Here is a 27,583-nt window from a genome sequence, read left to right as displayed (position 1 = left end):
TGGATAGAGCATTAGCCTGCAGACTCAAGGATCCTGGGTTCGATTCCAGTCAAGGGCACATGCCCGGGTTTCGGGCTCCATCCCCCGTGGGGGCGTGCAGGAGTCGGCTGATCAATGATTCTCTCTCATCATTGATGGTTCTCTCTCATCATTGATGGTTCTCTCTCTCTCCCTCTCTCTTCTTCTCTGAAATTAAAACAGAAAAGAAAAAAAGAGTATCTATAAATCTTTTAACCCCGAACTTTGAGAGTAAGAGTGAAATCTTTACAGAGGTCCTTAGGAAAGAAAAAGGATGCCTTCAGTGACTTGGTATTTAACTAAATCCAAAAGTACCGTCTTAGTGTGTCATTAACATACAGGAGGAACCTGAAATGTATGTGTGACACGTGTACCTTTTTTCTCTCTCTTTTACTGTGACCTCACCTGGGAAAATCCAGAAGATTGGATAACCAAGATATGACTAATCAAGATTCTGCTGTACATGTGAAAATGGTGGGTATTTAAATATTTCCAGCTCCATTTATTAGTGGTGACTCTTCGCCACCTTTACCTCTGCCTCTACCCTGACCATTCATTATGGGACTGTAACTTGATGCAGATCTTTCTTCACAATGTTTGACTTACAGTAGTACCTCAACTATTTGTTGAATTGAATTCCAACTTACCTTTGACATATTTTTGGTTGAAATACAATGTGCATTTGAGTGTTTCTAGGCATATGAGATGGTTCCCCCATTCCTTTTTGTGCTAAATTTTCCTTGCTCAACAACACATGTAAGTCATACAGTGTGAGATATTTTATCTTAGGCCTCTGAATTAAAAATGTCAAGATTTTACATTAAAAACAAACTTCTTGCCTGGCCAGCGTGGCTCAGTGGTTGAGCATCAAACTATGAACCTGGAGGTCACAGTTCGATTCCTGGTCAGGGCACATGCCCAGGTTGTGGGCTTAATCCCCAGTGTAGGGCATGCAGGAGGCAGCCAATCAATGATTCTCTCTCATCATTGATGCTTCTATCTCTGTCTCCCTCTCCCTTCCTCTCTGAAACCAATAAAAATATAAAAAACAAAAAAACCTTCTTGGCCCTAGCTGGTTTGGCTTAGCGCATAGAACATTGGCCTGCAGACCGAAGGGTCCTGGGTTCGATTCCAGTCAAGGGCACCATACCTGGGTTGCAGGCTCAATCCCCAGCCTTCCTTGGGGCGCGTGCGGGAGGCAGCCAATCAAGGTGTCTCTCACATCAATGTTTCTCTCTCTCTGTCTCTGCCTCTCCCTTCCACTCTCTCTAGAAGTCAATGGAAAAATATCCTTGGTGAGGACTAACAGCAGCAACAAAAAACTCCTTGGACAATAATAGAGTTCATTGCATTACGGACATTAGGTTGAGGTAGGAAAAATGTAGTCTTTGCAGTCAGAACTGGCTTCAAATCTGACCTCAATCCTTGAGAGCTATGATGCCCTCGAAAGAGGGCTACAATCTCAGCTTTAAGAAACAGGAGTGAAGCCACCAAACTCTTGTTCTTATTCATATTTTCCCTCATCTCTATTGAGGTATAATCGACAAATAAAATCTTAAGATATTTTAAGTATGCAATGATGATTTGACATATGTATGCATTGTGAAAGGATTCCTCTGTCTCATTAACACATCCATTACTTTTCACATAGTCACTGTTTGTTTGTTTTTTTGCTGGGGTTTTTTGTTTTTGCTCTTTTGGGTGAGAACATTGAAGTTCTGCTCTTTCAGGAAATTTCAGTTATACAAAAATATAAACTTCAACTATGTCATAGTTTATAGTTACAAACTACAGTCACCATGTTTTACATTAGATCCTCAGATATAACCCATGTTATAACTGAAATGTTCTTACTTATACTTGATGAAAAAGTATGGTAAGTGCCTACTAGCACATAGTAAGCACTCTAAATGTTAATCTCCTGTATTATGTTAGTGAGTGTTGTAACTATGTAAGTAGCATTTTTAAAAAAATTATCTTTATTGTTGAGGTATTACAGATGTCCGCTTTGTTTGTTTACTTTTCCCCCATTGATTCCCTTCTCCCCTCACCCGCCCCTCCCAAGCCTTCCCTACACTTGTCTGTGTCCATGGGCTATGCATATATGCGTAAAGGTTAATGTCTCCTCCCCTCCACTTTCCCTCTGAAATTCATCAGTCTGTTCATGGTTCTATGTCTCGGGATCCATTTTGTTCATCAGTTTATTTTGTTCATTAGATTCCACATATGAGTGAGATCATGAGATACTTATAATAAACTCAAAATGGATAAAAGACTTAAATGTAAGTCATGAAACCATCAAAATCCTAGAAGAAGCCATAGGTAGCAAAATCTCAGACATCTCTCGTAGCAATATGTTTACAGATACATCTCCTAGGGCAAAAGCAACTAAGGAGAAAATAAACAAATGAGACGACATCAAAATAAAAAGCTTCTGCTTCTTATTTCTTTATTTCAGCAAAATAAAATATCAACAAAATGAAAAGGGAGCCCACTGTGTGGGAGAACATATTTGGCAATGATACATCTTATAAAGGGTTAATATCTCTTTGTTTCTTGAGTCTGACTAAAGGTACATCAATTTTGGTATTCTTTTCAAAGAACCAGCTCTTGGTTTTGTTGATAATTTGTGTTTGTTTTTTTAGTCTCTATGTTATTTATTTCCACTCTGATCTTTATTATTTCCTTCCTTGTACTTACTCTGGGCTTTTCTTGTTATTCTCTTTTTATATCTTTAAGTTTATGGTAGATAGTTTTTTAGAAGTTTTTCTTGTTTTTTTTTGAGGTAGGCCTGTAGTGCTATGAACTTCCCTCTCAGGACTTTCACTGTATCCCAGAGATTTTGGGTTGTTGTGTGTTCATTTTCATTTGTTTCCAGGAAGTTTTTTGTTTCTTTCTTGATCTCTTTGGTAACCCAGTTTAATGACATACTCTTTAGCCTCGACATTTGAATGTTTCTGAGTGTTTTTATAGTAGTTGATTTCTAATTTATGCCATCGTGATGTGAGAAGATGCTTGATATGATTTCAGTCTTCTTAAAATTGTAGAGACTTAGTTTGTGTCCTAACATGTGGTCTGTCTTTGAAAATGTCCCATATGCACTTGGAGAAGAATGTATATTCTGTAGTTTTGGGGTGAAATGTTCTGTAAATGTCAGTTAATTCCATCTGATCTAATTCCATCTGATCTTTTGATTGGCACATTAGATTATTATTGATAGGTGCTTATTTGTCATTTAGGATCAATGTTTCCTTGTGGATTTTTTTGTTTAGAAGATTTATCCAGTGACGTCAGTGTTTAAGTCCCCTACTATGATTGTATTGCTGTCCATCTCTCCTTTAAAATCCTCTAGAAGTTTTTGTTTGTTTGTTTGTTTTATATTTGGATACTCCTGTATTGGGTACATATATGTTTACCAGAGTTATATCCTCTTGTTGTATCGATCCCTTTAGTATTATGAAGTGGCCTTCATTGTCTCTTATTATGGCCTTCATTTTTTTTAATACTTTTTTTAAAATTGATTTCAGAGAGGCAGGGAGAGGGAGAGAGAGATAGACACATCAATGATGAGAGAGAATAATTGATTGCTGCCTCCTGCACACCCCCTACTGGGGATTAAGCCCACAACCTGGGCATGTGCCCCAACCAGAAATCAAACTTTGACCTCCTGGTTCATAGGTCAACGCTCAACCACTGAGCCACACTAGCCAGGCATTATGGCCTTCATTTTGTTTAAATATTTTATTGATTTTTTTACAGAGAGGAAGGGAGAAGGATAGAAAGCTAGAAACATCGATGAGAGAGAAACATCGATCAGCTGCCTCCTGCACACTCCCTACTGGGAATGTGCCCACAACCAAGGTACATGCCCTTGACCAGAATCGAACCTGGGACCCCAGGGTCTGCAGGCTGACGCTCCATCCACTGAGCCAAACCGGCCAGGGCAATGGCCTTCATTTTGAAGTCTATTTTGTCAGGTATAGGATTGCTACCCCAGTTTTTTACTGTTTTTTTTTCCATTTCTATTTGCCTGGAAACTTTTCCCCCCTTCCTTTCACCTTCATTCTGTGTGAGTCTTTTGTTCTGAGATGAGATTCTTGTAGACAGTATATAGTTGGGTCATGTTTTCTTATCCATTCAGCTACTCCCTGCCTTTTGGTTGGCACATTAGGTTAATATTGATAGGTGCTTATTTGTTGCCATTCTTTGTCTTTATGCCTGTGTTCTTCTCTCTCTATTTCTTCTTCTTACAGCAGTCCCTTTAGCATTTCTTGCAGTGGTAATAAGTTCTTTTAGCCTTTTTTGTCTGTGAAACTCTTTTTTTAAAAATATTTTTTATTGACTTTAGAGAGGAAGGGAGAGGGAGGGAGAGAGATAGAAACATCAATGATGAGAGAGAATTATTGATCAGCTTCCAATCCCACTGGGGATTGAGCCTGCAACCCAAGCATGTGCCCTGACCAGGAATCGAACTGTGACCTCCTGGTTCTTAGGTTGACACTCAACCACTGAGCCATGCCGGTTGGGCAAACATGTGTCTCTTTTTAAAGCAAGTAACTTGTATGTAGCCAGCCCACAAAAAGACTATGGAAGGAAAAGAAGCCAAAGATTATGTATATTTATATATTTTTTCTATCAAGGTGATGCATACTTACATGTTTTTTATTATCATTATATTAATTTACACACTTTTTGCCTTGGGCTTGCTTTTCTAAAAATGTTGATACAACTTATAAATTGAAAGCCCCTTAGGATGTCAGCCTGAACTTTTCATGGCCTGCCCCCAAATCTCTCCTTCCAGACTTCACACACACACACACACACACACACACACACACACACACACACACACACACACACTTTCCACGGTCACTTAGGTTTTAGACAAACAGAGCTATTTATCTTTCTCCCCCATTAGACCCTGTACTTTGATTCCTCCCCTGTCTCAGCATATCCAAATCCTGCTTCTCTTTGAAAGCCTAGCTCAGCATAAATAATCTCTGTTCCGTTGTATTTCATCTGGATGTCTTGGCAAGGCAGTCATTATTATAATCCATATTATAGAATATGTATCTTAAGTGTAAGAAGTATATCTCATTAAAACTTTGTATTGCTTACAAAGCAATACAAAGTTTAAAATAGTGCCTTAAGAAAATAAAAAGAAAAAAAACAAAATAACAGATCAACAACAAAAAAAACATAGTGCCTTATACTTAATAACAATATGGTGAATGAATGAATGAAAGAAAGAATTTTGCCTACATGACCTTAATGTGGAGATAGGCCAAATACAGGGTGTCCCCCCCAAAAATTTATATATTATATATATTATAAAGGCAGTATTTATTAAAATGTTTCATTTTCAAAATATAATAAGATCTGCAGCTATCAGCTGTTAAAGTGTATATACATTTTTTTTGGATATCCTGTATGTGGGAGGGAGGGGGAAGTGGTTCTCACTAAAATTTAGTAGTGCATAATCCTCCCAGAAATCATAGAATCATCTGTGTCTGTGAGTAAATGTGCCAGTCTGAGTAGGCGTATTTCAATCTATACTTTTTATGTAGTTACATAAAAAATCTTAGTGCCTACTCCTTTAAAAAAAACACATATATTTTATTGATTTCAGAGAGGAAGGGAGAGGGAGAGATAGAAACATCAATGAGAGAGAATCATTGATAGGCTGCCTCCTGCCCGCCCCCTATTGGGGCATGGGCCCTGACCAGGAATTGAACTGTGACCTCCTGGTTCATAGGTCATTACTCAACCACTGAGCCATGCTGGCCAGGCAATACTCACTCCTTTATACCAATATAGTAATGAAGTCTTTTGCTTGTACCAAATGTTAACATTAGAAAACAAAGAAAAATACATCCCCTGAAAGCTTTGGACAGACATTCTTAAGTAATTTAAACTAATTTTTTAATGTAGGCTATTTTTTGAAAAATTCAGGTAAACATCACTAGGATAATTTTCTGAGTATACCATGCAGCTACTCATTTATATCTCAGTAAATACACCTGTAAGATAATCTATATATATGAAAGCCTAAGCAAGCGTTACAACCGGTTGACCAAACGACTGGTTGACTGGTCACTATGATGCACACTGACCACCAGGGGGGCAGACGCTCAATGCAGGAGCTTCCGCCTGGTGGTCAGTGCTCTCCCACAGCCAACCTCCCTTGGCCGGCCAACTCCCGTGGTCCCTCCCACGGGCCTGCCAGCCCTGATCGGCCCCTATCAGGACTGGGCGAGACAGCCACGATCACAGGCCAGACCGAGGGACCCCACCTGTGCATGAATTCGTGCACCGGGCCTCTAGTATCAAATAATATCGCTATAGCGTTTTGAATAAACCTGTGTATCTTTGAAATCAACATCTTTAGAAATCACTGCTTTTTGAATATGCAAGTAGACTAATAGGAAGTAGACTAAATGTTTAATTTTCTTGGTTTTATCTGTGCAAACGCAATATTGTAAAGATCAGCCAGAACAAATGTATGTTAGGTTTTCTTAGTCATCTTTAGTGTTGATTCAGATCAGGCTCCAATCTACCAAAGTCCTCTGGTTCTTGTCAGGAAAGCCTTGCTCCTTCCCCAACCTTTTCCTTATGGTCTTATAACAGGAATCTGCTTTCTTTCTTCACAAATGATGGAAATGTTTAGCCTCTTATTTATTTTCCATAAAATTGTATCGTAATCAAATTGCAAAGTCTTTGGACAATTCACAGTAGCTTGCCCTTCAAATGTGAAGCATGGTGACTTTATGTGCCACCAAGCAGGTATATTTTTGTCCAAGAATATGGGAGAAGAGATCTGAGGAGGAAACAAAAAGCACGATGAAACGCATACTCCTGCATTGTGCTTCTTAACGTTCTGATAATCTCTGACACATTTCATACATATTTACTTAAAGTTCTATTTCTGAGGCCTGTTCTAAAATATTTGAGTAAGCCCAGCCGGTATGGCTCAGCGGTTGAGCGTCGACCTATGAACCAGGAAGCTGCTGATTAATGATTCTCTCTCCCTCTACCTTCCTCTCTCTGAAATTTAAAAAAATATTTGAGTAAAATGCCCAATATCTGAGAAGTACTTAGTGACGTTGTATGTGTACCGCGGGGAGGTTGGAGTAGTGTTACCATATAACCCAAGGCGGATATAATTATGATTCTTATATTTCTCACACCTGTCACCTCCACCCTGTGTGTTCTCTGGAGCAAGCAGCTGCTTTCTCACCTGTTACTTCACTGGAGTGGCACTTGGGTATCCGCTGCTCCTGTGTCTATAAGTGAATGGTTGTGTGTTGTGCAGAAGCAGGGACACCAATGCCTGCGGCCCCTGGTTCTTCCAGGCCCGGTGATGTTGCATAAGCCAGTCTACAAATTGTTAGCCTCGCAGAACTCGGGCTCCTCTGAAGCAGGCTTGGTCCTGTTCTCCTATCCATTCTCTGAAACCTGAGGGTGTGACTTGCTTGAGGCAGGATGTCTTCCTCAGTACAGATACACTGAAGTAAAATGTTTCATTTTCTTGGAGAAAATACAACCGGTGACATACCTCCTCTGTTGCCTTTCAAAGTAATGAGTTCTTGAATCAGGCATATGCTGCTTACTATGCATCTGTCACCTAAGGCCGCGGTAGGAGCAGAATGTCGTTGTCAGGAGATGAATTTTCTAGCGGAGATGTTTGTGAGGGTGCCATGGAAGTGAGATTCCAAAACAGCAACGGTTCCTAAAACTCAACAGGGAATCGGTGTGAGCAGTGCTCATCATCCCATTCCTGGAGTCTAGTAAGACTGTCTGACACTACGTGGACACATGGTAAGTCTTTGTTAAGCAAAGAATGGATTCCGTGCCTGTTTCTCTCATCTATTGAAAAATCACTATAAATATTTAGAGGACCTTCTTCAATGGGTTGAAATCCTGTAAAGTCCAGTTAAATGAAAAGGCTCACTGTGTGTGAAGGCTGGTTACATTGCAGTTGATCGGGTCCTACTTAAACACGGCTCTTTAAAAGCAAGTGTGTTGTGAGTCCAGGTCTTTCGTTCACGGAGAAAATTTTAATGTCAGCATTTCTCTTTCCTGGACACCTCTGTATCCCTCTTGCAGTCTTTGGGAAACAGTTTAGCTGTTTCCCAATTTTTCTAATCTTGTCCTCTATGTAGAGATAGCATGGGGCCTGATAGACTGACCTGGTCAGGCTCTCTTGTAGCAAAGATCTAAGACCTAGGGGATTTCTTTCATAACCGTGTCCCTTACACAGGTGAAATGTGTTCACATTGGTGATAACACACCCAGAATAGAATATGAAATGGATAAAGATTGTCTGGAACAAGCCACTGTGGGACCTTGATTTGAGCGTCTGTAATTGTCTTTTTACATTGTGGGTCGACTAGTAAATGACCCATACTTTCCTCCTCCAGGTCTACTTGTTATGTGCTATGAGAGCACCGTGCTGGTGCTGAATTTACTCTGACCCGTTTCATTCTGTCTGCAATAGGGTAGGGAATAAACAAACATTAAGCTGTGAGAAACACTAAAGCCTGCATAAACCATCCTTGTAGCAGCCTAAACCCAGTTGGTCTTATGCTTTTCAGTAGTTGTCCTAACTTGAAGTAAATCTGTTGTAAAATTTTTGCCATGAACAATGAAGTTATTTGGAATATAGTACAGTAAAGGAGAAAACATCTTGAATCAGCTTTTCCAATTAAATATATTAGAATTATATGTAAAAGGTAAATTTGTGGGAAATAATCGTGTAATATTTGTTTCCTTTCTGCTAATAAAGTTTTGAAGGTGTAAATGTGAATACAAATTAAATCGTAAGCAGAAAGGTTCTTACAAGAAAACTCTTTTATCACAAAGTTCAAATATTCTCTAGTCAGTTCTTGCTTTCCATTTTGGTTAAGGAATTCTGTTAATTTTCGTATAACTATCTATCTTATATAATAAAAGGCTAATATGCAAATTGTCCCCTCAACCAGGAGTTTGACCAGGGGGCAGGGCCGGCCAGCCAACCTCCTGCTTCCCCTCCCCCACCTGGGCCCTTATCAGAGTGGGCCCGCCGGACCCCACCTGTGCACAAATTCATGCACCGGGCCTCCAGTGTAATAATATTCAGAAAACCCGAAGCAAAAGTAAATTATGAGAATGAAATAAACTGTGCATATACATGCATGTTTGCAATCAGAGAAATGAAAATAATGAAAAATAAAACGGTTGTTTATCTTTGGATAATAGAATTCCAAGCAATTTCTTTTTCTGTAACTTCTGTGATAAGCATCATGACTTTTATAATTAGAAAAATTATACTGATAATGTGTTAATTACCAATGTAGTTTTATCTTAATCTTCTAGATGGAAACTACTGATGTGCTTTGAGAAATTTTGTGTATAAATAATAATTTGATACCATGGGTTGCTTGTTTTTATATAATGCCTCAATATCTTAAAACCTTTAAATGATATAAGCTGCTGCTTGGTATCAAAGGAACCTGAGAAAAGAGAAATTAAAAATAGTCAGTTACTTTCCTTTTATTTTAGATGCCAGAATTCCAGAAGAGTTCGGTTCGCATCAAGAACCCCACAAGAGTAGAAGAAATCATCTGTGGTCTCATCAAGGGGGGAGCTGTCAAACTTCAGGCGAGTAGCCATCACGAAGCCTGTATTGCTAGGCCTTTATTTCTAGGGTCAAGTAGAGATATTCATCTCATGTTTTGCCGAAATCTCAGCAAAGAAAGTTCAGATAGATGAGCTTTGCCTATCCTTCAGAATGTAAAATCTGAAAGATAGGTCTAGTGCTTGTCAGAAATACATAGAATGCCCTGCTGTAAACGAACAAAACCTAATCGTCTTGAAATAAATTTAGGTCTTCTTTAATTTTAAGTACTAATTTAACTAATACTGTGCATAAGTATTCAACTATTTTAAGAATAATGTTAAATATGTACAGTTTCAAGTTGCTATTCCATCTTTTAATTAAATAAATCGTAATAGTTAAATTAAGTTGTCACTATGTGGGATAACTGATTTTTAAAAAGTTTTTTTAAGGGATGTTTAAAAAAAAATAAGGGATGTTTTAAATGTAAACTAAATCAACAGTCTGGATAGTCAGTGAAAATCTTTTTTTTTTTTTTTTTTGTAAAAATATTTAACCCAATCTCCTAAATTGCAAGAGCTGGCAAACTGTTACCAGGTATGATTCATTGATTGATATAGTTTATTTACCTATATAGACAAGTTACACCTAGAATGTAACAGTGTCAGTGACTAAGCTTCATATACTTTAAATGCTTTCATTGCATTTTTGTACATTGACCCAGGGGGTTGGAATTGTGCAGTGTTTTATCTCTATGGCCTGCAATTGCAAATTCCTATACTGATTAATCAGTAGATTTCATGTGGTAACGCTTGGGCACATAAGATATTGCTTGCAGTTAAGGTAATTCTCAGGGCTTTGTATATGAGCTGCATTAGAAAACTCAATGTAGAGGGAATAGCTTATAATGGGGGCTGGGCACTGAGCACAGTCTTGTGCCTCTGGCAAGCTTGCAGATTCGCGTCTGGCCTTGCAGCTGTGTTTTCAGATTGGTTTTTCCCCTTTTCTTACAGATAATAACAGACTTTGATATGACACTGAGTAGATTTTCCTACAAAGGAAAAAGATGTCCAACATGTCATAGTAAGTGTGGCCCTATTAACAAATTCACGAAAGCAACCATTATTTTAAGATCCTTTTCTACTGATATTATGTATGAGATTGGGTTGGTTTTTAAAAAAATCTTTATTGTTCAGATTATTACAGTTGTTCCTCTTTTTTTCCCCCATAGCTCCCCTCCACCCAGTTCCCACACCACCCTCTGCCCTTACCCCTCCCCCACTGTCGTCATCCATAGGTGTATGATTTTTGTCCAGTCTCTTCCTGCACCCCCCCTTCCCCCCCCCGCCCCGAGAATTGTCAGTCCACTCCCTTTCTATGCCCGATTCTATTATATTCACCAGTTGATTCTGTTCAGATTTTTTATTCACTTGATTTTTAGATTTACTTGTTGATAGATATGTACTTGTTGTTCATAATTTTTACCTTTACCTTTTTCTTCTTCTTCCTCTTAAAGAATACCTTTCAGCATTTCATATAATACTGGTTTGGTGGTGATGAACTCTTTTAGCTTTTTCTTATCTGTGAAGCTCTTTCTCTGACCTTCAATTCTGGATGATAGCTTTGCTGGGTAAAGTAATCTTGGTAGTAGGTTCTTGCTATTCATTACTTTGAATATTTCTTGCCACTCCCTTCTGGCCTGCATAGTTTCTGTTGAGAAATCAGCTGACAATCGTATGGGTACTCCCTTGTAGGCAACTAGCTGTTTTTCTCTTGATGCTTTTAAGATTCTCTTTTTGTCTTTTGCTCTTGGCATTTTAATTATGATGTGTCTTGGTGTGGTCCTCTTTGGATTCCTTTTGTTTGGGGTTCTCTTCGCTTCCTGGACTTGTAAGTCTATTTCTTTCACCAGGAAGGGAAGTTTTATGTCATTATTTCTCCAAATAGGTTTTCAATATCTTGCTGTCTCTCTTCTTCTGGCACCCCCATAATTCGGATGTTGGTACGCTTGAAGTGTCCCAGAGGCTCCTTACACTACTATCTTCACATTTTTGGATTCTTTTTGCTTTTTGCTTTTCTGGTTGGGTGTTTTTTACTTCTTCGTACTTCAAATCTTTGACTTGATTCTTGCGATCCTCTAGTCTGCTGTTGGATCTCTGTATAATATTCTTTATTTCAGTCAGTGTATGCTTAATTTCTAGTTGGCCCTTTTTCATATCCTCGAGGGTCTCACTAGACTTATTGAGGGTCTTACTAAATTTATTGGTGGTTTCTAGAAAATTCTTGAAAAACCTTAAAACCATGGTTTTGAACTCTATATCCAGCAGTTTGCTTTCCTCCATTTCTGTCATTTGTGACCTGTTTCTTTATCTTTGCATTTTGGCTGCTTTCCTGTGTTGATCAAGTGGCTTTCTGTGCTAGGTGTCCTATAGGGCCCAGTGGCTCAGCCTCCCCAATTACATGAGGTGGACACTCTTGGTGCACCCCTTTGTGGGCTGTGTGCACAGTCTTGTTGTAGTTAAGCCTTGATTGTAGTTGATATCACTGGGAGGAATTGACCTCCAGGCCAATTGGCTGTGAGATTCAGCTGTGTCTACGGTGGGAGAACTTCTGTGCTGGAGACACCCTTATGGGGCAAGACTTGCTTCAGTGGGGCTTTGGTGCTCACTGAGTCTGCCCCCTAAGTGTGTCCCTTATGGATCTGAGGAGTTGTAATCTGGATGGTCCCACTCTGACCACTGGGTACTCTGGCTCTTGGATCTCTAAGGAGGTGCTAATTTAGCCTCTGCCTGAGGCTACCCAGCAGGAGGTACGGAGAGATCTGCAGATTCCTCTTCTTTGTTTGGGGTTTGGAGGTGCCCAGATGAGGCCCAGCTGTGAAGCAATGCAAGCTGCTGTGGGGCCTTGGGCCTTCTTTTGGATGTTCTGGGTCTCTCTGACCCAGCTGCAGTTTGTTAGGTAATTTTAGATTGCAAAGGGCCAGGCCATTCATATGCAAAGCCTCTGTGCACAGCTTGGGTGGGGCGGGGTTTCAGGGAATCAACAGGGCGGAGCAAACAGCTATGGCTGATCCTCAGTCCTGCCCTAAGAGGCCCCCAGGTCTCAGTGTTCTGCGGTAATCGCTGCAAGCACCTCTGAGAGAAAGCCGCCCTCGAGTTCTGCCCGCTGCCAGACAGTCCAGTTTCTCCCCGTATGAGTCTGGGTCCCCACAGACTCGCCCGGAAATGGAGTCCAGAGCAGTCGGGAGCTTGAGACTCCCTCCCGATTGAAAAAGACAACCGTGTCCTCAGTTGCCAGCCCTTTCCACGTGCACCTCCGTACCTCTGCACTTTACTTCCGCACCTCCTCTGAGTCTCAGTGTGCTTTTCTCTTTCCTTCTAGTTGTGGAATTTCCACTCAGCCAGCCTTCCTGTGGTTCTGGATAATGTACGTTTTGTCTTTTAGTTGTATTTTTGAAGTGGTTGTGCGAGGCAGCAATTTCAGGTGTTTACCTATGCCGCCATCTTGGTTTCTCGAGATTGGGGGTTTTTAATCTTCTTTTTGGACATTGAAAGTGAGGGGATCTGCTTTTTTACCCCGAGATCAGACGAGATTGGGTGCGTTCAGGGTGGTATGGCCATAGACCAGCTTTTTCTTATTATATGTTTAGGGTTTATTTCCCCCCCCCCCCATCCTATATAATAAAAGCATAATATGCAAATCGACCGAATGGCGGAATGACCAGTCACTATGATGCGCACTGACCACCAGGGGGCAGACACTCAATGCAGGAGCTGCCCCTTGGTGGTCAGTGCATTCCCACAGGGGGCGCACCGCTCAGCCATAAGCCAGGCTGACAGCTGGCAAGAGCAGTGGCAGTGGCGGGAGCTTCTCCTGCCTCCCCAGTGCTAAAGATGTCCCACCGACATCCCCCGAGTGCTCCATAACTGCTAAACTTCCGAAGTTTAGCAGCTAAAGGGTGCAGGCCGAGCTGAGGGACTCCCTCCCCCTCCCCTCAAGTGCATGAATGTCGTGCACCGGGCCTCTAGTGTTATATAAAGGGCTATTTTCTGTATGGTTTTGGTTGTAAGAGGAATAAAAAAGTCTGAAATTTTTCTCTCCAAATGTGGTCTGTTCATTACTCAAGACAAATTTAAATGGATTTTCAATTTTGGGTTAACCTACAGAAATAGCATTTATTAATTAGTAACATGTTACTAAATGCTTGTGTTGTTTATATGTAAATTAGTTAAGGAATACGTTATTAAATAAATACTGAGTTAAAATGTGTTGCTAAGATAAGATGCCTATTTTGTTTTCTAAATGAGACAATTCCATTTTTAAAATAATAATACTCACCCAGCCAGCATGGCTCAGTGGTTGAGGTCATGAACCTATGAACCATGAGGTCACAGTTTGATTCCTGGTCAGGCCACATGCCTGGGTTGTGAGCTCGATCCCCAGTAGGGAGTGTGCAGGAGGCAGTCAATCAATGATTCTCTGTCATCATTGATGTTTCTCTCTCTCTCTCTCTCTCCCTCTCCCTTCCTCTCTGAAATCAATAAAAAAATATTTTTAAAAATAAATAAATAAAATAAAAATACTCACCCGGCTGGTATGGTTCAGTGGTTGAGCATTGACCTATGAACCAGGAGGTCAGTTTGATTCCCAGTCAGTGCACATGTCCGTGTTATGGGCTCAATTTCCCAGTTGGCAGTGTGCAGGTGGCAGCCAATGAATGATTTTCTCTCATCATTGATGTTTCTGTCTGTCCTGCTCCCTTTCTCTCTGAAACCAATAAAAATATATATTTTTAAAAATACAAACTACACTGTAAAGTGAAAAAGAAAGCTGAATTCAAAAGTATAGATCTGGTTTAATTGCTATCTATTTGATAATGCATAAAACTTTAAGAATGAAAGGAAATATAATAAAGTGTTAATAATTTATTATTAAGTGGTAAAATTGTAATTTTTGTTCTCCTTACAATCTGTGTTTTCCAGATTTTCGCATTATTAATGTTTTATTAAGAAAGAAAGTATATTTCAAAGGTGTAGTCCCTGCTTCTATTTAATGGTGTTAAAGGGACCAGTCACTATACAACTCACAGTGTTCGAAGACTTTGAATTATCTAGCTCAGTGGTGTAAATGAGCAGTCACAAAATCATGCATTTTAAAACCATTCGATTCTCTAGTAATGCCATGTGGGTAGCACCACTCCAACAGTTGTAATGACTATGCTAGTTGACTTGGCATTTAAACTGAAAAGAAAAGTAGTAAGTTATTCACCTGTGAGAGTACTTCTTTTCATCCCTTGTTTGCTTTTTCTCTTTAGATGTCATTGACAACTGTAAGCTGGTTTCAGATGAATGTCGAAAAAAGGTAAAAGCACTAACAATAATCCAGTTATGAAAGGCTTCATTATCATTTTTGCCTGAGAATTTCTTCAGGTTCATTCACACAAACGAGAATGAATGCAAAGAGCTTGTAGCCATACCTGGAACACAGTAAACACTCAATGTTAGGTTTATTCTTTGGATTACAGCACTCAACTTCTTTTAAAGAAAAAATTACCAGTAACATTTTAATAACAACAAACCTACACGAAAAACTTTTAAATGATTACCAAAATATTCTGGTATCTTTACATTAACTGGAAAGTTAAACAAAACTACTTTGGTTTTACTCCTTTAAATTGATCAGGAAATTGCCTTAGTTCTCTGCTTTTTTGAGTAGGTGTCTGTATCTCTTTTAACAAAATAAGATTCCAAAGATGAATCAAATTTAGTACTTTCATATGAGAATGAAAATGTTTTTGTAGTGATAGTATGATTATTAGTTGGTTTCACTGAATTGCTGAGCTGAAAGTACTTTAAAAAAAAAAGAAAAGAAAAGCAGCCTTTTGCTGGTCTATTTAGTTACATGTAAACCTAAACCAACAAAGATCTTTTCAGTTGCTATATGTAATAGATACTCATACTCCAATCTTTACCATTTAAAGCAGTACATGGAAAACAGTTGACTACATTGTTTTGCTTCCTATAAAATTAAGCAGCTTAATGGCAACTCTGCAGCCTTCGTGATTTAGGTATTTGTTTCTTTCTAGTTACTGGAACTAAAGGAAAAATTTTATGCTATTGAAACTGACCCTCTTCTTACGGTAGAACAGAAGAACCCTTATATGGTAGAATGGTAAGTGTGTGTTCACCATGGGAGGGTTCAAATATAATAACCTTACATAACAGTTACAACTAATGGTGTCTTTTCCCCCCTGGACCATGTGCACATAGATTAATACATTGTCCAATGAGTTAGAGCAAGTGATTAAATATAACAAAACAAACAAATTCTCTCATCACTCTCACAGTCTAGAATTAGTTTTGTTCTGCTTTGTTTTTGAAGATGAAGATCGGTAGGAATAAATTTAAAATTCTGCACCTAAGCCTGAAACTCAAAACAAGAATTTGTGTTCTCGGAAGTCTATGGACAAGATGTGGCTCAGTGTGTCAAGAAAATGACGTAGGATTTAGATGGACTCTGTGCTGAGCTGGAGCCAGCGGGGACAGTGCTGAGAACCAGCCGGCCTCTGCTGATGGTGCATTCATGGAAGTGCGCCCTCCCTCTAGGCAGAGCACGCTGCCAGCATGGTGTTGCCTCCTGGGAGAACACTGGAGAGATGCTGACGCTCAGAGGGTCGGAGCAGCCACTAAGATAGGCCCAGACACTGGAGCCGCTCCATTTGAGGAACATTTCAAAGAATGGAGACTTTTGATCTGAGAAGTAATATCGAGTGGTTTTAGAATATTAAGAGGACCAGAAATGATGTTGTTTATATTCATTATCCCATCACCTAACTGCGTACCTTGCACACTTCATCAGTGTTTATGGTGGCAAGTGTTGAAAAGAGGTTCGACTCACTCAACATGCGGAACTGGAACCAGACATGAGAGGCTTAGAACATGGATTTCAGCACGATGACAGGACTGTCTAGCAATTAGAATGTTCTAGCAATGGTATAGCTTCCCAGGGAGAATGAGCTCACTAGCAGGATGGGAGCCACCCAGAGAGGGGGTTTCACTGAAGAGTAGTATAGGGGGGATTTGTGGGTGTCAGGTGGAGAGGTTCTAAAGGCCTGTGATACTGAGACGGTGTGATTACAGGTGCTTTTATGTGATTACAAAGCACCTATATGTGGATAAAACTTCCCAGAGCAAGGATCTTCTCTTTTGCTCACTAGGCAGCATCTTCAGTGCTTAGGCATTCCATGAAAATTCAGACTCCAGGCCGGTGAAAAATGGCTTTCCTCCAATTCTTCCTCAAATCAAAGAAATGATTATGCTTCCTGAGGTTGGAGCTCTTATCCATAGACCGAGGAAAGGTTTATACCTAGAATCCTCTCATGGTCTTTTTTTTTTTTTTTTTAATATATTTTATTGATTTTTTACAGAGAGGAAGAGAGAGATATAGAGAGTTAGAAACATCGATGAGAGAGAAACATCGACCAGCTGCCTCCTGCACATCTACTGGGGATGTGCCCGCAACCCAGGTACATGCCCTTGACCGGAATCGAACCCGGGACCTTTCAGTCCGCAGGCCGACGCTCTATCCACTGAGCCAAACCGGTTTTGGCCTCTCATGGTCTTATTAACACACTCAAAGTAAGCCAGAGTTTGGGGAGAACTGGGAAATGCAGTGAGAACATGTGTATCATCTTTTGAGACATGTGAGGTATATGTTCATCAGTAATGAATGTAAAGATCTGAAATTTAAATCCAAACTAGCATAAATGAAATACTGCATCTTCACATACCAAAGAATGCTTTGTCATAAAGAGAATAGTTTTAATTCGCTTTCACTGATTTTCTTTTTTCTTTGGGCATAAACTCCAGGTACACTAAATCACATCGCCTGCTTGTTGAACAGGGTATACCGAGAGCTAAACTTAAAGAAATTGTGGCAGAATCTGACATTATGCTCAAGTAAGTTTCATGGGTGTTTTTTGTTGTTAATCTATAAGAATATCCCATATAAAAACATATCCAGAACATGCCGCCTATCACATAATAAAAGTGGCGAGATAAGAAATTGAGAATGACACGTCAGATCATAGTGCAGGGAATGAAAGCCTATGAGCTTGAAGCACTAATTTACATTTTCTTTCTCCAAATTTAAAATCTCAAGACTTACAAAGTTAGGAAAACAATACCATTTTGAAGTTTTTTTGTGTGTGTTTTTTTTTTAGCAAAAGTACTTTTCAAAGATATGAAATATAAAAAAAGAATGTTTATAAGCCAAATTGAAAAGTGTTTAGCTAAGTACCCTGTTTTTATGATGTATCCTCTTTTAAACTTGTCATAATCTACTTTCTGAATTCTCCAAGTCCCTTGAAAACGATCTGTAGGAAAGGTGCATATGTTTTAGCAAATAAAATATTTCTATTAGGTGAATTATTGGATATTAACATGTTAAAGCTTATTTTCAATTCTGTTTACTACCTCTTAAATTCTTCAACTCACTAGGCAAATATGATGCTATTTCTTTTTTCTTTATTCCTTTTTTTTTTTTTAATGATGATGCTACATTAAAGGTGATTTACTTCTGAGGAAAGCATTCAATTGTCAGAGTGTGAGGACTGCTAGTATTTCATGCCTTTGTTGGGCAGCTTATCCTAGAGCCAGGGAGAGTGAAACAGGAAGAGAGATTTTAGGATGAAAACATTACCTGTAGCTGCCACATTCTGGCAGGAGAGAGGCCAGGTGTGAAGGAATCCAGCTCGGTCCCTGCTTTTCCAGCAATAGGGGGGAGATGAGTAGAATGACAAGCAGCAGGTCTTGTAGCTCACCCCAAGTGGGGTTTTCAAGCTGAAGTTTAATGACTTGCTGTTCACTAGTATAAATTCTGAAGTGTAGGCTTCTCCATATTCAATGCGAGTCTAAAATCATCTCATTTTTACTATGAGAATTTACTAAAAGGAGGATAAAAAGTTAACTGTTGTTTGAAAAACTTGTGCTAGTATCAGACATCAGTAACAGTCCCCTTGGGCTTTATTTTGAAACGAGAACTAAGTGAATCATAGAAATATGTGGCTTTTTAAACATCTAGGGGAAAAAGAGATTTGTCTTCACTCCTAACAGTCATACCATACTTCCGCCTTGCAGGGAAGGATATGAGAATTTCTTCGATAAGCTCCAACAGCACAGTATCCCCGTGTTCATATTCTCAGCTGGCATCGGAGATGTACTGGAGGAGATTATCCGTCAAGCTGGTGTTTATCATTCCAACGTCAAAGTAGTGTCCAACTTCATGGATTTTGATGACAATGTAAGAATATCAGGTTATTCCTTATCATTACTTTTAAAATCTGAAAATATTCTAATCATGTCAATGCATTTGTTATTTATTATTTCGTGTGTGCTCATTACATGAGGCCAAGTTCATAGGCCCACAATAGGCCTCATCATCTCTCGCAGTGTTGTATCCATACCCATGTTTCAAGCATAATAACTCTGCTCAAACTTTTGTTCCCCAAGCTACAGACTAATCTTAAAATTAGTAAAATGTCTAATGTAATGTAGTGCAGCCACTCTAAAGAATTCACATCCATGGTTGGGAAAAAAGAAGTGGCTTAGAACTAACGTCATCTGAACTAGTTCCTCTAGTCAAGACAATATAACATACATAAAATGGCACCTTTTGGTTAGGAACCAAATGAAAAGTAAAAAATTGGGCTTTCAACTCATGTTTAACATTTAAAGTATCTCTAGAAAGTCATTTACTTCTCAGAGTCCTTCTTACCTATCATGAATGGGAAACTACAAGTAAAATATGTAAAGCCTGTTATTTCACAGGATTTATGTCTTTTGAATAGGGAGTGCTCAAAGGATTTAAGGGAGATCTGATTCATGTGTTTAACAAACACGATGGTGCCTTGAAGAACACAGACTATTTCAATGAACTGAAAGACAACAGCAACATAATTCTGCTGGGAGACTCCCAAGGAGACTTAAGAATGGCAGACGGAGTAGCTAATGTTGAACACATTCTGAAAATTGGATATCTAAATGATAAAGTAAGTATGTAAATCTCATTTCCTTTTAAGGAAAAACTAGGGTTGTCCTGGCCAGTGTGGCTCAGTTGGTTGGGTGTCGTCCCTTGCACTGGGAGGTTGCCGGTTCGATTCCCAGTCAAGGGCACATGCCCGGGTTGTGGGCTCAATCCCCAATAGGGGGAGTACAAGAGGCAGCTGACCAATGTTTTGCTCTCACATCGATGTTTCTCTCTCCCTCGCTGTCTAAATATAAATCAATAGAAATGTTTCGTTTTGTTTTAAAAAGGGAAAAACTAGGGTGAAACTTGGCCGGTAGTTGCTACCCCAGGTTCCTGAGAAAGCAGTTCTTTTGGAGCCGTCCGGGTTGCTCTTTACCCCTTCCCTTTGGTGATGAGTAAAGGAGCTGGTGTGCACTGTGGGTGGTGGGAAGGAAGGGTGTGCATTGTAAAAGGCCTCTCTGGCCTCTTCTCCCTCGATGCCAATAGCACTCCCCGGTCAGGAGAATAAAGAACTTAGCCATTGCCAAATGTTCCCTGGGCACCTTAATCCCATTTGAGAACCATTGGAATAGAGAGAATTCTTTTAGGGAGAAAAGCCCCTAAGTGGAAAAATATCTGTCAATGAGCCTTAAGAATCTTTTTTTTTTTAAATATATTTTATTGATTTTTTACAGAGAGGAAGGGAGAGGGATAGAGAGTTAGAAACATCGATGAGAGAGAAACATCGATCAGCTGCCTCTTGCACACTCCCTACTGGGGATGTGCCGCAACCAAGGCACATGCCCTTGACAGGAATTGAACCTGGGACCCTTGAGTCCGCAGGCTAACGCTCTAGCCACTGAGCCAAACCGGTCAGGGTAAGAATCTTTTTTTTAATTGATTCTAGAGAGAGAGGAAGGGAGAGAGAGAGAAACATCGATGAGAGAGAAACATCAATACTGTTCTGCTGCCTCCTACACGCCCCCTGTTGGGGATCGAGCCCGCAACCCATGCATGTGCCCTGACGGGGAATCGAACCCATGACCTCTTGGTGCATGGGTTGACACTCAACCATTGAGCCACACCAACCGGGCAAACCTTAAGAAGTTGAATATTTCCTATAAATAAATTAACAAAATGAAAAATGAAAAAATGAAATAAATAATTCATTAAAAAAGAATTTGAATATTGAAAAGTACTGCTTCATTTCAAATGTTTCATGAAAGTTAATTTAGTTTTTTATTAAATTCACTTTCATAAAACATTTTTTGCCTAACAGATTTAACATAACAATGTGGTTCCTACTGAAATTATTTGCTTCTCCCTGGATATTAATCCTTATGGTTTTTGTTGTTGTTGTTGATTAGGTGGATGAGCTTTTAGACAAGTACATGGACTCTTATGATATTGTTCTAGTCAAAGAAGAATCCTTGGAGGTAGCCAACTCTATCTTACAGAAGATCCTGTATAAGTGAGCATTCTTCAAGGGGACGCCTGTCCTGTGGGTGCAACGGATGCAGGAACCGCTCGTGTGTTCAGCGTGTGAAAGACTTTTATTTATAACATATCCTTGCTCAGACATGCTGAATGCATCAACCGGAACTTCCCTGTTTTCTGCCTCTCTCGACACACTCCTCACCATATTTTTTAACATTAAAAAAAAAAATCTTAAAGTCAAAATTTGAAAAAACTGCCTACATTTCCAGAGTGAATTTTGCAATTTATTGTTAAGAAGTTTTTGAGGAGTCTTTGTACGTGTGTGTGATTTTAAGTATTGACATTTTTGTGATATGAGTGAATTATGCTGATGGTATCACCATCTCCTAAAATTGTGTTTGTTAAGGTTTTTGGGGGAAGTTGAAACTTACAAGAACATACTAGCACATGGTGTTGGAAAAAACTTGGTATCCACATGTCACTAATCATTATAAAATGTTCTGTATTGATGCACTGATAATAAACATGAAATGAAAAGTCTTTTTAATTCTGTTGGCAAGACGATCATTCATTCATTCAACAAATACTTATTCGGCACCTGTTGGGTTTATCTTGTATGTGTTTGATAACCTTGCAGTCAGGCCAACTTCCCTGCCAAAATGAAATTTTTTTTTCTGTCTTAAGTGATAATTTTGAAATGCTGTATAGCCCTGGCCAGTGTGGTTCAGTTGGTTGCTACACTCAGGTCGCTGGTTCAATTCCTGGTCAGGGCACATGTCCGAATTATGGGCTCGACCCCCAGTCAGGGGTGTGCCGATGGATGGTTCTCGCTCATCGATGTTTCTCTCCCTTCCCCTTCCTTTCTCTCTCTAAAATCAATAAAAACATATTTTTTTAAAAAAAGAGAAAAGAGCCCGGCCGGCGTGGCTCATGGATAGAGCGTCGGCCTGCGGACTGAAGGGTCCCAGGTTCGGTTCCGGTCAGGGGCATGTGCCTGGGTTGCGGGCACATCCCCAGTGGGGGTTATGCAGGGGGCAGCTGGTCGGTGTTTCTCTCTCATCGATGCTTCTGACTCTCTGTCCCTCTCCCTTCCTCTCTGTACAAAATCAATAAAATATATTAAAAAAATAAAATAAAAAAATAAAAAGAGAAAAGAAAAGCTATATAAATTCCCAAGTAATCTGAGATCAAATGCACTAGGTTTTAACAAAATAGTGCAGACTGCTTATGCTTGCAAAGTAGCCTCATGGTTTGTTTGTAGAGAGGAAGGGGGAGAGAGAAACATTGATTTGTGTTCCACTTACTTATGCATTCACTGGTTGATTCTTCTATGTCAGTGATGGCGAACCTATGACACGTGTGTCAGAGGTGACACGCGAACTCATTTTTTTGGTTGATTTTTCTTTGTTAAATGGCATTTAAATATATAAAATAAATATCAAAAATATAAATCTTTGTTTTACTATGGTTGCAAAGATAAAAAAAATTTCTATATGTGACACGGCACCAGAGTTAAGTTAGGGTTTTTCAAAATGCTGACCCGCCGAGCTCAAAAGGTTCGCCATCACTGCTCTATGTGCCCTGACCGGGGATCGAACCTTGGTGCACCGGGACAGCACTCTAACCAACTGGGCTACCCAACCAGGGTGCCTCGTGATGTTTCAAGCACACGGGTCACATGCATGCTTAGATGTCAGATTCTCTAAGATACTCTAATCCCCCACTAGCATCGAAGATGTAGTTCATCTTTCAGGCCCAAAGTCCAAAACCTGTGTCATAAGCCAGGTGGTCCTAAGGCCGTGGTCGGCAAACTACGGCTCGCGAGCCACATGCGGCTCTTTGGCCCCTTGAGTGTGGCTCTTCCACAAAATACCACATGCAGGCGCGCACGTGCAGTGCGATTGAAACTTCGTGGCCCATGTGCAGAAGTCGGTATTATGTGGAAGAGCCACACTCAAGGGGCCAAAGAGCCGCATGTGCCTCGCGAGCCACGGTTTGCCGACCACTGTCCTAAGGCAGAGACTGGCCATCTGTTCTATCAGGAGGTCCAAGCTGCCTCAAGGGGCAACACAGAAATCGAGTGTGAAATGTGATGAAGGAAAATGCTGTGTGTGGCACCTCCACCCTCTGTTTGGGCCTCATTAGTACTCACAGCCTTGGCGGGCAGAGCTGTAACCCATAATCATAATGCAAATGTGAGCGAGTGTTGCCGCAGCTTCACAAAGTGAGGCCAGCCAAGCGCACGGAGTCCCTAGGTTGCTTCTGCAAAAAGTAAGCACCGTTTGATTTTTAAAAACATACATGTATTTCCCCCATATATGTGCCCATTGTTCTCCATTTGCTCCCACCCCAACCCCTATTCATTCTCCACCTTTCTCTGCTTCCAAAGAGGCTGATCCCTAACACCAGCCCACGAGTTCCTTTTCCTCTGTTTCGGACTGGGTTCAGCGACTGGGAGCCAGTGGCAGGGCAGAGGACAACCCCCCCCCACCCTGCAACTGCTGCTGCCCCAGCCACAGCTCCGGACTGACGGACGGACGGACATGCCTCAGGCCCTGTCTACGCTCCCCTTGACCTTCAGGCCCAGGGAGGAGCAGCCTCCTGCTGTTGCTGCCACCAGCCGTCCCGGGTACCTTGACATTCTTACTGAGTCCCAGAGTCCTGTGCACACCTCTACAAACAGTCCTGTCATTATCCTCCCTGCAGAAGTCCCTAGGAGGGCGTTTCCCGCCAGGACCCTGAGCCTACACCAGGGGTGGGCAAACTTTTTGACTCGAGGGCCACAATGGGTTCTTAAACTGGACCGGAGGGCTGGAACAAAAGCATGGATGGAGCGTTTGTGTGAACTAATATAAATTCAAAGTAAACATCTACACTAATAAAAGAGAAAAATGGTAATTGGCGTACGACCGCTACCCTTCCGATTGGCTAATCAGCGTATCCTTATGCAAATTAACTGTCAGCCAAGATGGCGGCCGGCAGCCAGGCAGCTGGAAGCGAACATGAGGCTTGCTTGCTCCCGTGACTGCAGATTCCAACGTTCCCCGCCTGCGCTGCAGGCCTCTGAGCTGGCAGTTTGAAACATTCTAACAAATATAGCCGGCTGGGATCTCAGAGCTGAAGTTATACATTGTTTCGATTATAGAACGGCAAACAAACCAGCAGCGGAAGCCTCAGAGCTAGAGCCAGAGCTAAAGCTGGCCCAGAAGAAAAAAAAAAAAGAAAAAAAGGAGCGGTTGGGAGCTTCAGTCAAAACCCCTAGCCTGAAAGCAGTCCTCAGCCCCTCACCCAGACTGGCCAGGTACCCCAGTGGGGACCCCCACCCTGAAGGGTGTGTGACCAGCTGCAAACAGCCATCATCCCCTCATCCAGGCTGGCCAGGCACCCCACTGGGACCCCCACCCTGATCCAGGACACCCTTCAGGGCAAACCAGCCAGCCCCCAGGCCTCTATCCTATATAGTAAAAGGGTAATATGCCTCCCAGCACAGGGATCAGCGGAGCCACGAGGCCTCCTGGCACCAGATCAGCATGACAGGGGGCAGCGCCCAAACCCCCTGATCGCCCTGCGGCTCTGTGTGTGACAGGGTGTGGCGTCCCAACCCCCTGATCGGCCCTGCTCTGTGTGTGACAGGGGGTGGTGCCCCAACCCCCCCTCCCCCCACGGGCCCTGCTCTGTGTGTGACGGGGTAGAGCCATAACCTCCCCATCGGCCCTGCCCTGAGTGTGACAGTGGGGGCGCCCCAACCCCCTGATTGGCCCTGCTCTGTGGGTGACAGGGGGCGGTGCCCTAACTCCCCTATCGGCCCTACTCTGTGCGTGACAGGCGGGAGCTCCCCAACCCCCTGATGGGCCCTGCTCTGTGCGTGATGAGGGGGGGGGGGGGGCAGTGCCCCAACCCCCTGATTGGCCCTGCTCTGTGAGTGACAGGGGGCAGTGCCCCAACCCCCTGATGGGCCCTGCTCTGTGAGTGACAGGGGGCAGCGCCCCAACCCCCTGATTGGCCCTGCTCTGTGCATCACAGGGGGTGGCGCCGCAACCTCCCCATTGAACCTGCCTTGAGTGTGACAGGGGGCGGTGCCCCAACCCCCAAATCAGCCCTACCCTGAGCGTGACTGAGGGTGGCATCGCAACCTCCCAATCTGCCCTGCTCTGTGCATGACAGGGGGCGGTGCCCCAACTCCCCAATCGGCCCTGCTCTGAGCCCGACCAGGGGCTGCACCTAGGGATTGGGCCTGCCCTCTGCCACCCGGGAGCAGGCCTAAGCCAGCAGATCATTATCTCCCGAGGGGTCCCAGACTGCGAGAGGGCACAGGCCGGGCTGAGGGACCCCCTCTTCCCCCCCGAGTGCACAAATTTTTGTGCACCGGGCTTCTAGTCATTACATAAAAGGGTACGGTCTTTTTTTTTTTTAGTTTTATTCATTTCAAACGGGCCGGATCCGGCCCGCAGGCCGTAGTTTGCCCACAGCTGGCCTACACCCTCTAACTCTCTCCCAAGTCTACACAGCGAGGTCCTGCGAGTTCTGATCCGGGCGATTCTGACTGCACGGTATGTTCCCACGGGATCCTCTCCGCCTCCCAAGAAAACACCACAAAGCCTGGTGAGAGAATTCAACGTTTTATATACGAAAAGATGGGTTTTCCAACATTCAATTGAACGAGTGCATGGCGTTTTCATGGACTACCTCAGAGCTACCTCAGTACAAAACAGTTTAAATTAGTAACAGAAAGCCGTTTCGGAAGGAAAAGCGTGGGTCACTTCAGGGAGGGGAGGCGGTGCCATCACCGGTGGGGAACAGAGGAGATAAGGCAGCAAGGTGTTCACTGCACAACGTGGACGGGCCCCGGGGGCGGGCAGGGTCCTTGTTACGCAGAGCGAGGCCCGGGCCTCGGGGCCCTCCCTCTCCAGGAGGCAGAGGAGCAGCCTGTCCCCTTGTTTATGCTCATTGGCTGGGAAGACATGGCCACCTGGGCCACAGGGAGATGCTCTGCAGCTCGGCTTGGCCGCCGGCCCTGCACGCATCTATCTGATCAAAGGACTCGGGGCGCGATGGGGCAGTGACAGGGCTGAGACAGTGAAGCAGGTGATCTCGCGTGGCAGACGCAGTCACGTTCTCTACCCGTGGGCCTCCATGCCTTTTGTGTGGTCCCCAATTTTTCACCTCCAAGCTACCCAACCAATCGAAGGACCACAAGGGCATGGGGTGATTAAGTAGAAAAGTGTGTGTGTGTGTGTGTGTGTTGTGTGTGTGTGTGTGTGTGTTAGGAGGAGGAGGAGGAGGAGGAGGTGGAGGCTGGGCCAACCAGAAGGTACTGTACAGGCCGCTGAGAAGTTTTCGGGGGCTTTCTGGGAACCCCACTAGGCATGCCCTTTTCTTTTCCTGCCCGTCCGGACAACGCTTATAAAACACCAGCAAGTTAAAAAAATTTTTTGTCTTAATCCTCTTTGCACAGATATCCTGGGTTTTTTCTTCTGTTCCCTGCAGGATGGTTATAACTTCTATACGACTCTATTTTCCCTTAATAACAAAACTACCCGGAAGGCCCGCAGAACATGGTTGGCAGCGCCACCTTTTCAGTATCCCACACAGCCCCTGCGAAGGCCCCTCGCACCAATGCAGTCTAACACCCTGGCGTTCGGCCTAAAATTCTCACGTGTGTATCGACCCAGCCCTGATGTGTGGCCACCTGCACTTGCTGACAATTCACCTTCCGAGAGAGCCTGGCGCCCTCCCAGCACGCTCCGCTGCCACGGGGCTTGGTGTCACACACGGGGCTCCTCAGGCTCAGAGTTCATCGTGCTTGGCCTCCTGGTCTTTGAGCTTGAACTCCTCGGCCGTGACCTTGCCGTCTGCGTTGCGGTCCTGATTGGTGAACATATTCTTCACAATCATCTCAGCATCAAAGCCGGGAGCGAGCTTCCCTTTGCCGGATGCCACCTGGGCATGAATGTACTCCGAGAACTGGAAAGGGGAGGGACAGGCTCAGACCCAAACAGAATGGGGTTTGCATCCGAGCTGGCAGAACAGGAAATCCTCTGAGCTACGCAACCTGGGTTTTCCCCTCCAGATGCGGGTTAGAAACCGCCGACTGAGTGACTCCAGCAGCCCTTAGGTTCCAGGCGGGCAACCCCGTGGCTGCTGGAGCTCCCCCTCCCCCGAAATCAGCCCTTCGTTCTTCACAAAGACGGGCCCCTGACCACCCAGCCCCGGAGAACACTGCTGCCCACACTCATTCATTCACACGAGAAAAATCTATCGTCTACTGTGTCCTAGAGCTGCATCAACACACAAACAAAACTTCCTGCATCTGTAACTCCAGCATATTCTGGTAGGAAAGATGCAAAATTAAAAACGAGCATAAAAAATAAGCTCCATATTAAGTAAAAAAGGGAAATGCTCTAGAAAAACAAACAAGTAGAGCCAAGTAAGGAAGAGCCGAAGTCCCAGTGGGCAAGGGGGTTGAAGGATGAATTCGGGATCAGGGTCCGACGCAGGGACAAAGGGAGCCTTGCGCAGAGGCTTGAA

At 42.6% G+C, this 27,583-nt stretch overlaps 2 protein-coding genes and 1 long non-coding RNA gene across 6 annotated transcripts in view; 1 reads left to right on the top strand and 2 right to left on the bottom strand.

The window, feature by feature from the left end:
* The window catches only part of NT5C3A (5'-nucleotidase, cytosolic IIIA), a 51,526-nt gene extending 29,924 nt beyond the window's left edge, over nt 1-21,602 (top strand). For 2 of the 4 annotated variants that reach the window (XM_070424766.1, XM_070424765.1), the window contains exons 2-10: nt 438-492; nt 9,559-9,657; nt 10,627-10,696; nt 14,928-14,974; nt 15,699-15,784; nt 17,482-17,571; nt 18,751-18,913; nt 19,461-19,661; nt 20,986-21,602. In XM_070424766.1, the coding sequence (XP_070280867.1) occupies nt 457-492; nt 9,559-9,657; nt 10,627-10,696; nt 14,928-14,974; nt 15,699-15,784; nt 17,482-17,571; nt 18,751-18,913; nt 19,461-19,661; nt 20,986-21,093 (900 nt within the window). In that variant the 5' untranslated portion in view covers nt 438-456 and the 3' untranslated portion in view covers nt 21,094-21,602. Of the gene's footprint in view, nt 1-437; nt 493-1,290; nt 1,389-9,558; nt 9,658-10,626; nt 10,697-14,927; nt 14,975-15,698; nt 15,785-17,481; nt 17,572-18,750; nt 18,914-19,460; nt 19,662-20,985 lie in introns of those variants that run through there. The other 2 variants (XM_070424767.1, XM_070424764.1) reach the window with 2 other exon arrangements.
* LOC139016558 (uncharacterized) lies at nt 6,500-15,086 on the bottom strand. The gene is made up of 3 exons (XR_011472690.1): nt 14,882-15,086; nt 14,201-14,380; nt 6,500-6,835 (listed from the first exon to the last, which is right to left on the bottom strand). It is a non-coding gene; the product is annotated as an uncharacterized lncRNA (long non-coding RNA).
* Nucleotides 21,603-25,658: 4,056 nt separating the features above from the next.
* Nucleotides 25,659-27,583, bottom strand: part of FKBP9 (FKBP prolyl isomerase 9) — a 28,015-nt gene continuing 26,090 nt past the window's right edge. Inside the window, exon 10 of the mRNA XM_070424762.1 lies at nt 25,659-27,019. Within this exon, the coding sequence (XP_070280863.1) occupies nt 26,843-27,019 (177 nt within the window). The 3' untranslated portion in view covers nt 25,659-26,842. The remainder of the gene's footprint in view (nt 27,020-27,583) is intronic.

Source organism: Myotis yumanensis, unplaced genomic scaffold (assembly GCF_028538775.1).
Source record: "Myotis yumanensis isolate MYYU_CA2020_CCGP unplaced genomic scaffold, mMyoYum1.0.hap1 SCAF_9, whole genome shotgun sequence".
In the NCBI taxonomy this organism is placed as follows: Eukaryota; Metazoa; Chordata; class Mammalia; order Chiroptera; family Vespertilionidae; genus Myotis; species Myotis yumanensis.
The sequence above is the reverse complement of the archived record's forward strand: the minus strand, read 5'-3'. Positions and strand labels throughout refer to the sequence as shown.